Source organism: Anneissia japonica, unplaced genomic scaffold (genome assembly GCF_011630105.1).
Source record: "Anneissia japonica isolate Jap-2015-1 unplaced genomic scaffold, ASM1163010v1 scaffold287965_len1858130_cov191, whole genome shotgun sequence".
In the NCBI taxonomy this organism is placed as follows: Eukaryota; Metazoa; Echinodermata; class Crinoidea; order Comatulida; family Comatulidae; genus Anneissia; species Anneissia japonica.
This window is the reverse complement of record NW_022748342.1, coordinates 493,564-504,099: the sequence shown is the minus strand read 5'-3', so window position 1 is coordinate 504,099 and position 10,536 is coordinate 493,564. Positions and strand designations below refer to the sequence as shown.

At 37.9% G+C, this 10,536-nt stretch overlaps 3 protein-coding genes across 3 annotated transcripts; 2 read left to right on the top strand and 1 right to left on the bottom strand.

Moving 5' to 3' along the window:
• Nucleotides 1–1,279: 1,279 nt before the first annotated feature.
• LOC117120840 lies at nucleotides 1,280–2,305 on the top strand. Its single transcript, XM_033265928.1, has one exon. It carries the CDS (start codon nucleotides 1,280–1,282, stop codon nucleotides 2,303–2,305), a length of 1,026 nt encoding a protein of 341 aa, XP_033121819.1.
• Nucleotides 2,306–2,331: 26 nt separating this feature from the next.
• On the top strand, nucleotides 2,332–4,360 carry LOC117120839. Its single transcript, XM_033265927.1, has 2 exons — nucleotides 2,332–2,860; nucleotides 3,609–4,360. Exons 1-2 carry the CDS (start codon nucleotides 2,332–2,334, stop codon nucleotides 4,358–4,360), a joined length of 1,281 nt encoding a protein of 426 aa, XP_033121818.1.
• A 628-nt stretch (nucleotides 4,361–4,988) lies between these two features.
• On the bottom strand, nucleotides 4,989–10,235 carry LOC117120838 (phosphomevalonate kinase-like; the record flags this gene model as incomplete). Its single annotated transcript, XM_033265925.1, has 3 exons — nucleotides 4,989–5,411; nucleotides 7,855–8,140; nucleotides 10,167–10,235. Coding segments are annotated over 3 exons (498 nt in total), but the record flags the coding sequence as incomplete, so codon positions are not given.
• Nucleotides 10,236–10,536: the final 301 nt, after the last annotated feature.

Sequence of the window (10,536 nt, the reverse complement as noted above, 5' to 3'; positions counted from 1 at the left end):
GTGCTGGCATCAATGTCCATAAAGAACCCAAACATCAGCCACCTAAAGAGATCACAGATGTGAATAAAGTCAGCATGACGGCAACACGAAACACTTCAGCTGTTACTGGACTTGGTGCCCTACCGGTGCGAGTTAAGGCTGCAGGAAGTTCCAGAGTAGTAGAAACATATGCCTTTCTCGACAATGGGTCGAATACTACCTTCTGCACCAACAGTCTGCTAAAGCAACTTGGAGTAAAGATCGACAAGATAAACTTGCCATTAACAACAATCAATGGAGTCAATCGACCAGTCAAGTGTGAACTTGCAAGTTTGGAAATCTTCGACCTAGATCATCAAAATTCAGTGAAGTTACCAACCGTCTACTCAATACAATCTCTACCAATTTCAATGAATACAGTTGCTACTTCTGAAGATGTTAATCGATGGCCTCACTTGAATGGAATTGAAGTACAGAAAATCAATGCAGACATTGGTATTCTCATAGGAAGTGATATGCCAGAATTGCTACAACCAGTAGAAGTGCGACAATGCCAGAACGGTGGCCCATATGCCACCCGGACTAAACTTGGTTGGGTTGTCAATGGCCCATTGGGTAGAAAGAATTCTGAACCGACACACTTTGCCAACTACATCGATTCCAACAAGCAACTGACAACACAGTATAAAACCTACTGTAATTTAGAATTCAATGACAGTTTATATGAACCAAACCCTGCAATGTCCCAAAACAAACGAGCATTGCAAATAATGGAAGAAAGTGTTGTAATCAAGAATGGCCACTATCAGATAGCACTGCCATGGAAGTCATTCCCGCCAAAGTTACAAAACAACAAAGGACTGGCAGAACGCCGACTCCAAGCGCTGAAAAGACGTCTTAAAAAAGAACCAATCGTACATAAGAAGTACCAGGCTTTTATGAGGGATTTGGTGATTAAGGGTTATGCCAAAAGAGTCGAACAGGAAGAATCAGCATCAGAAGCGTGGTATTTACCACACCACCCCATGTTCCATCCGCAAAAACCCGATAAAGTCAGGGTGGTGTTTGACTGTTCGTCCAAATATTGCGGCACATCTTTAAATGACCAACTGCTACAGGGGCCGGACCTCACGAACACGCTTGTGGGAGTACTAACACGGTTCCGGCGTGAAGAATTTGCCTTTATGGCAGATATAGAGTCCATGTTTACCAGGTCCGAGTGAGACCTGACGACTCTAATTTTCTTAAGTACCTTTGGTGGCCAAACAGCGATACCAGAAAACAGCTTGAAGAATACAAGATGTTGGTCCATTTATTCGGAGGTGCATCATCTCCTTGCTGCGCGAACTATGCGCTCAAACGTACTTCAGAAGATAACAAGCATGACTTCGATGCAGAAACTATCAAAACAGCGAAAGAAAGCTTCTATGTTGATGATTGTCTTCATTCTTTAAAGACAGAGTCAGAAGCAAAACGTCTGATAAAACAACTTCAAGAATTACTGTACAAAGGTGGATTCCATTTGACAAAGTGGACGTCTAACTCAATGAACATCGTTGAATCAGTCCCGGAGGAAAAAAGGGCAACGTCAGTTAAGGAATTAGACTTGGACCTCGATGATAAAATGTTGACTGAGAGAGCTTTGGGCGTAAGATGGAATTTGTCATCAGATACCTTTAGGTTTCGGATCATTGAAAAAGACCGCCCAGCAACAAGACGTGGGATGCTATCCATAACCAGCTCTGTATATGATCCATTAGGATTTGTTAGTCCATACATCTTACCAGCAAAAGCCATTCAGCAAGAACTGTGCCGACACGGTCTAGGATGGGACGATAAGGTTCCAGATGCAAGTAAAATAAAATGGGAGGATTGGCTCAAGGACCTTCCTAAGTTTGAGCAGTTCACTATTCCAAGATGTCTCAAGCCCTCTAACTTTGGAAACGTAGTCAAACGAGAACTACACCACTTTTCAGATGCATCAAGCCATGGATACGGTGCTGTTTCCTATCTACGCCAGTTGAATGTACATGGAGATGTATGCTGTGCTATTGTAATGGCAAAATCTAGATTAGCTCCTCTAAAGTCAATTACTATACCCAGGATGGAATTATCAGCAGCTGTCGTATCCACACGATTGGATAGAATGATAAAACAAGAACTAATGATGCCTATCGACAGCTCCACGTATTGGACTGATAGTACATGCGTTCTACGTTATCTAGAAAATAAGGAAACAAGATTTCAAACCTTTGTAGCAAATCGAATTCAACCATACTCGACCAAAGTGAAGCAAGTCAATGGAGATTCGTTGACGGATCACTGAACCCAGCAGACGAGGCATCAAGAGGTATGACAGGTAGTGAACTTTTAAGTAATCATCGATGGAAACAGGGGCCGGACTTTCTAATGAAATCCGAAAATGAATGGCCTCAGAGACCGATAGACCTGGGTCAAATACCAAACAATGACCCAGAAGTGAAGTCAAATTCCACCGTCTGTGCTAACAATGTCATTGCCCAAGACTCAATTTCAAAGGTCATAGATCATTACTCAAGTTGGAACTCATTGAGAAAAACCATTGCATGGCTTTTACGTTACAAGTCAAAGCTTAGAGAAGCAGTTCGAAGGAGCAAGAGCGGAATGCCTCTGCTGTCCGAGAAGACGGTCACTCCAATAACTGTACTGGAGATCAATGGTGCGGAATCCGCTATTGTAAGACACATACAGCAGCAATGCTTTGGAAACGATCAAGTCGAATTGAGAAAAAAGACTAGCAGTATATACAAACTGGATCCTATTTTAGTGGAAGGAATTGTACGTGTAGGAGGGCGTCTTCATAATGCACCAATTGACATTGACACGAAACATCAAATCATCTGTCTCTTATACACATCTAGATGTGTATAAGAGACAGGGTACATATATACTGTATTATTTACCTTTGATGATTTATATTATAAGATGACTTGTGGCCGAGTTGACTTGTGGCCGAGTTGACTTGTGGCCGAGTTGACTTGTGGCCGAGTTGACTTGTGGCCGAGTTGACTTGTGGCCGAGTTGACTTGTGGCCGAGTTGACTTGTGGCCGAGTTGACTTGTGGCCGAGTTGACTTGTGGCCGAGTTGACTTGTGGCCGAGTTGACTTGTGGCCGAGTTGACTTGTGGCCGAGTTGACTTGTGGCCGAGTTGACTTGTGGCCGAGTTGACTTGTGGCCGAGTTGACTTGTGGCCGAGTTGACTTGTGGCCGAGTTGACTTGTGGCCGAGTTGACTTGTGGCCGAGTTGACTTGTGGCCGAGTTGACTTGTGGCCGAGTTGACTTGTGGCCGAGTTGACTTGTGGCCGAGTTGACTTGTGGCCGAGTTGACTTGTGGCCGAGTTGACTTGTGGCCGAGTTGACTTGTGGCCGAGTTGACTTGTGGCCAACTTTTTGTGGCCGAGTTGATTTGTGGCCGAGTTGACTTGTGGCCGAGTTGACTTGTGGCCGAGTTGACTTGTGGCCGAGTTGACTGTGGCCGAGTTGACTTGTGGCCGAGTTGACCTGCACCCGTCCTCTTTACGTGTCTGACTGTACGAGCAGTGCACATCGAAGTTTCTAACTTCTTGGATACAGAATCTTTCTTAAAAGCCTTAAGGAGATTTATTGCTAGAAGAGGGCAACCGGAGGAGATGAGATCAGACAACGGAGGAAACTTTGTAAGGGGAGAGAAAGAGCTGAAAAAGGCTATAAATGATTGGAATCAATCCCAAATTCACGAATTTCTTTTGCAAAGAAATATCAAATGGACATTCAACCCACCTATGGGATCACACGGAGTGTGGGAACGGTGCATAAGAACCGTTCGGAAAGTAATGTTAGCTGTGTTAAAACAGCAAACACTTGATGATGAGGGTCTGAACACCCTAATGTGCGAGGTAGAGGCTATTGTTAATGGAAGGCCGGTCACAAAAGTTTCTGATGATCCACACGATATAACACCATTAACACCTAACCGTTTGTTGCTTCTACGAGGAGGAAATAACTTGCCACCTGGTAAGTTTACTAAAGAAGATGTATATAGTCGCCGACGATGGAGGCAGGTTCAGTACATGTCGGATATATTTTGGAGACGTTGGACTCGAGAATACTTGCCATCACTACAACAGAGACAAAAGTGGAACAAGCCACAGAGGAACTTTGTAGTGGACGATATTGTGTTAGTTCTCGACGAGAATACACCTCGGAATTCTTGGCCGTTGGGAAGAATTCTGGAAGTTTACACCAATCGTAGCGATGGACTTGTACGCTCAGTTAAGTTGAAGACAAACACCTCAATGCTTGTGAGACCAATTGATAAACTTGTTCTTCTGGAGGATGCTACTAAATCGGCTGACAAGTAAATGGTTATGAACTTTGATTAACCTAACCATGTATTTGAACTTTTATTATATTTTTTTTGGGTAACTTTTATGTCTTTAATTTTGATATTAGTTTGTAAATTATGTAAAGGCTATCTTTACGATGCCTTTAAGGGGCCGGAATGTTAAGTCAGATTTTGCTACATGTATTAACTGCCCCTGTTTGTAGAATAGGCCTGTGTTAAAGCATAGACCAAGATACTCTATGCAGACCACAAGTTTGTGGTGCTTGTAATTCTAGATTACAGACAGTGAACTTAGCTATCTTCCAACTATGCATTCAAGGTTTGCCATTCTCACTTAGCAACAGACTTTCTTATCTTGTTTTGGAATAGTCACCAAAACAGTATATCAGTTCAGTTCATGGATTCAATGCAACAGGTTCTGGAGAAGAAACTGATTTTAAACCGTAGTTGTAGTCGTAGACGTAGGCGTAGCGCATCAATGTGTAACACGTGATATCGTGACATCATATGACACAGTGGATGTACACCGTGCAAGAATAAAGCATGTACCATTTATGTTAATTCTACGTTGTCTACACGTTTGATTCATTTCTACCTCTACCAGAACCGAAAATAGTAACGCACAGGGTGCAAGGTTACAGTGACTAATGTTTAAGCACTGTTTCAGGTTTTGTTAGTTCTTTTTTAAATGCACAATTGTGAATTACCGACCCATCACTACCAGTGCCTTCAGATGCCAATGATCCGCAAGCAATTACTCCTGCAATGCTGCCGACCCTTAAGACTCAGCTTGTAGAAGCCCCACCTAGTGAGTTCGTAAGCGAAGATCTGTATGGGCAAAAATGCTGTCGAAGGGTGCAATACATCACAGACAAGTTCTGGCTAAAGGTGGAGAATCGGGTACCTTTAAAGTCTCCAGCCTTGTCAGCAATGGAAAAAGTCCAAACCAAATTTGATGATTGCATCAAGCTGACTGTTTAGCTCATCTGTTCCCCCGTTATTTGTGATTGTAAAATCCCAGTCCCGAATGTCATCAAGTCCACACTCTGATTCTGCATCATCTACACCTGTAAAAAAAAAATTATTACCAGTACATTTATAACTTTAAATTTATATTTAGTCTCATACCGTAGAATATTTTAGCAAGTACTGTACAGTAGTTAGAATTCTTAAGTAACTGGTATTCATTGTGATAGTGAATTCCGGAATAAATGCAAGGACCTACAAGTTTGACTGAGCTTAAAATATCAAGGAACATTAAGATAAGATAAGATAAACTTTTATTTGTCCAAACATTAAACATGTTGGAAATTCGTTTTCCATGGCGTATTTACATACAAAATACTGTACATAGTAAAAATCAATAAAAAACATATATAAAATACATGAAAATACATAAAATATTATTCTTATTAACAAAATTATTATCACAATTATAATCATTATTACAATTATTATCATTAATAAACCACAGTATTTTAAAACTATATATATGTATGGGCTTGCTACACCAAAACATGCATCAGCGAACAAAACATGGAATTTTACTTTTCTATACTGTATCATATTCTCCACATCACAAGCTTTAAAAAGATCATTTAGTGGAATCCATTTACTATTGCCAAAGTAATTATTAAAAGTATTATGGCTTCTCTGTACTGAAGCTGCATTTCACAACCTGTGGGTTGTGACCCAATGTTTGGGTCGCGAAGAAATTTTGATGGGTCATGCAATTGCCACAATATGGGCTTGCTACACCAAAACATGCATCAGCGAACAAAACATGGAATTTTACTTTTCTATACTGTATCATATTCTCCACATCACAAGCTTTAAAAAGATCATTTAGTGGAATCCATTTACTATTGCCAAAGTAATTATTAAAAGTATTATGGCTTCTCTGTACTGAAGCTGCGTTTCACAACCTGTGGGTTGTGACCCAATGTTTGGGTCGCGAAGAAATTTTGATGGGTCATGCAATTGCCACAAATAAAAACAAAATTAATGGTAACAAACGCAAATGCCAACAACCGAACCCCGATGCATGTGAATAAAGCTTGGTTTCCACAAAATCGCCACACGCTATTAGCAGACGTTGATTGGTTGGTCGTATGTGAACTTTCACGATTGCCTCGTGGACTGCTACGCTAGTACAATGATTGCAATAAAAAACAGTAGCGATTCTTACGCGAATCGTCTTATACGCGATCAAATATATGGTTCATATCTCTAGTCAAAGTATCGAGAAAAGACTGAAAATAATGGCGCTGTGTGCCAACTTGAGGACTGCATTACTGCCACTACAAAGTTGGATTGATTAGAAGTTTCTGTAGAGAAGTAAACCATCGCACTAACAGTCCTATGTATTTAATTTGATGATCATTTTTGATGTAACACATATGTACACTTTCAAATTTTAATTCCCGAAAAATTCTGAATTGAAAGATGGTAGTACATAATAAATTTCTTTGGTGAAGATGTATTGTCCCATGCTAAATACCCAAAAAATCATAAAAATATTTTTTTAAATTAACTTGCCCACTTTGAAGTAACATAAAATTTACCAACATGAACATAGAAATTAGTGTTTTTAAAAAATGTCTACCCATCAGTTAATACAGCAAAAATGATAGAAACACTTCCAGTCACTGAAAGTGTTTTATTATTTTAATTATAATTATCCAGTTTAAAAATCAGGGTACACATTTTTTTTTAATTCAATAATTTCTATACACAAGTTAATAATTGGTATGTTATTGCAAAATTAGCAAGTTGATTTTAAAATGATTATTTATGATTTTTTTACATTAGCAAGGGATAATATATCTTGAAAATAACAATATCGTGAGCAGAATTGCTTGATGTTCCAATAAATATTGCACTTATTCCTTTTCAAATAAAGTTTTAAACAATACTTGGTGTGTTAGTGTCATTTATCTGTGTAAAGGTGTTTTTAAAAACTTGTATTAAATAAAATTACTTAAATAAAAAAAAAAAAAAAGGAAGCAATTTAGTGATTCTAGTAAACACCAATATCTATCGCACTTGGTCAAATGTAAATGTACATCCTGAAATCTAGGAAATATGGACCGAAGCAGAGTAACAAGGTATAACTAGGTATATTTTTACATTTAAATGACATCTTTCTTTAAATTAAGACAAAATTAAATAATGTAAGGAAACAATGAATTCAAGGTAGTGACAAAAATCAGGCAATCCTGACCACAATATTAACATCATATTTATTAATTTGGCCAAGATTTTTCAGAGTAATTTCAGCCTGAGGTCGATGGTTCGCGGCTGAGTGTTAAATATTTGGATTTGGGTCGTGGGCTAAAAAGATTGCAGAATGGGGTATTAAAGTATATAATACTGCCAAATTCTTATGCTCATTACTCAGTTTAACTATTAGCAACAGTACGCTAGTTTTCGAATGACAAGTTCATATTATTATAAAACTATATACAGACGTATGTACATATATAAATATTTTCTCGTATTGTACTGCACCTTTGACAAAACTGAAACCTCTGCTTTGTCTTACATCCATATCAGCTGTGATTCTTACAGTCTTTACAACATCTGGGTACTTCTTTCGGAAGTAAAGTATGTCAGTCTTTCTCCTTGCATCACTAACGATCCAAACTGGTGTGTCATGCTTGTCTTTGGTTGCCAGTTCACAGAAGATTGAAGGGTTTTCATTTCTCTTCTCTTCTCCCCAAAGTATCATTTTGGATCTACAACTTTCTTTGTATTCGGAGGAAGAAAGCAGCTCAGTAAAATCCATTCCATTTTCCTAGCAATAAAAATAAATAGTTGTATAAAACTATGTCAATCCTCCAACACATGTGCCCCAGAAATATTATAGTGCTGTATCTGTCACTGTGTAAGATTCAAGAATATTTTGAATATTTTTTGTATGTAGTTTACAGTGTAGTTTATTTTACATCAGGTATGATGACATCAGTGGCTATCAGCACTGCCACAGTACCGATTTCGCACAGCCGCAGTGCGAAAAAAAGCTGCTGCTTCCTATCAGCACTGCAACAGTACGAAAAAAGATTTTATTTTCTATGCAAAGAATCTGCTGTTTTCTATAGGCTCTACCACAGTACCAAAAAAAAAAAAATGCAGTTTTCTATCAGCACTATTACAGTCCAAAAACTGCTTATAATCAAAATTTATGTTTTGATCGATAGATGAATACATTATTGTATTAATAATTTATTACGTTTAGCCCTATGTTATTGTTACTGGTCAGACACATTAGCGTCAAAAACCGTCAAAATTATTATAGATTATTAAGATATTTGTCAGTTTGTGTGAAAATTATTTACATCATTGGCAGTTTATTGATATGGTATTTCTATGGATATTCATCACCTCATTTGAACCATATTACACTAAGCCTGAAATTCAGGCAGTTGACAGTATAAAGGATTTAGGAGTTACCTTTGATTCCAGTCTTAATTTTAGAATGCATATTGCCGATATTTGTAAGAAAGCTAACATGAAATTGGGCATGATAAAACGGTCTTTTAGATTTTTGAAGAAAAAAGGTCTATTGAAACTGTATAAGTCTATTGTGAGGCCAACTTTAGAATATTGTAGTGTAGTCTATAACCCAATTTATAAGAGAGAGGCAGATTCCTTAGAGAAAGTTCAACAACGAGCAACTAAGATGTTTTTGGAGGTAAGGGATTTTCCGTACGAAGTTAGACTTAAATTTTTGAATCTTCCAACTCTAGCATTTCGTAGACAGAGATCGGATATTTTACAGCTTTTTAAAATTGTCCATGGAATTGATAGGGTTTTGGGGGATTTATTTTTTGAGTTTGATAAAGGTGCTAGAACTAGAGGTCATTCCTTTAAGATTAAACATCAGCACTGTAAGACACTTATTAGAAGTCGTGCTTTTTCATTTAGGTCAGTTCGGCTGTGGAATTCCTTATCGAATGAAGATGTTAACTCTATTTCTATTAATTTATTTAAATCTGCGATCGAAGTACGTTTGGCTGACCATCCGCTCAAATTTGCGCCCTATGTTAAATTTTAATATACTGTTTTTTTCGAGGGGCCTATAAGCATCGTTTTGCTTGGCCTCTATACCCAGGAGGATCCGACTGTAGAAGACTCTCTTGGGATACAAGTAAACAAGTAAGCTCTGCTTATCAATAACATGCAGTTATTCGCATGATGGTATTAGCATTTGCATACACGAAAACACATTAGCAATGTTTTTGGTTTAATTCTTACTTTTACATCCAGTGTTAGGCCCAACAAAATGTTCAAAATTTTAAATTATTGAAAACATGAATTAAGTGGATTAAATTATCATAGAATTTACAATAAAAATTATAGATAATAAAGTGTTACTTAAAAAACAGGTTCTACATAGACGTAAGTTGCTTTAATATGCTGATTCATTGTTAATATTATTATGGATTACATCTCTATAAATTAATCAACAATTACCTCATTAATCAAACTATCATAAATAGGCCTACTAAAGTATTATTACTGTAATTCATTATTATTATTTTATTTTATTATTTTTGTTTTATTTATTGGTTTGTGTATGATGGCCTAGGTCTATACTGTATTATGTATACTGTATCACTGATTAATTGAACAGCAGAGTCTTAGAAAATAGGAGCTTTTTTTCCACTGCGACAATGCAGCCTTTTTTTTTAAAGATAACTGCAGATTTTTTGCACTGCAGCAGTGCCGATAGAAAACAGTAGCTTTTTCGCACTGCAGCGGCAGTTCTGATAGACTCCGCCTGTAATTATAGAAAAATAAAAGTATATAGGTTCCCCTACCAATGCAAACTGCTCTTTTAGAGGTGCTGACAAACGGATTATACAGCTGGTAGATCCAAACCTACAAAATAAAAAATCAATAATTCGGAGTTAAGAGTCTAAATCTGGAATTGGGCAATCTGAGATCAGCATTGTTGAAAAATGCCTAGCATACCTGTAACCTACAGTACCTGTCTCCCGCATCTGGCGGGAGACACCTGCTTTTTTACCCCATCTCAAGCCCTCCTGCCAGCCCTATACATTCTCCAGATTTTCATGCGTCTTTTTCGCAAAAAAAGTACTACACTGTGACTTATAATTTATAAACCTCAAGCCTAGGCCCAGCCTAAATATTTTGGTCAAGGCCTACACGTCCATACTACTATTTTCA

Bases quoted from the DNA above. Each gene is read 5' to 3' on its own strand.
- LOC117120840 (XM_033265928.1), top strand. From the start codon at position 1,280: ATGTTGGTCCATTTATTCGGAGGTGCATCATCTCCTTGCTGCGCGAAC.
- LOC117120839 (XM_033265927.1), top strand. From the start codon at position 2,332: ATGACAGGTAGTGAACTTTTAAGTAATCATCGATGGAAACAGGGGCCG. The intron at 2,861-3,608 runs GTCTCTTATACA...CTTTCTTAAAAG, and splicing joins CACGAAACATCAAATCATCT to CCTTAAGGAGATTTATTGCT.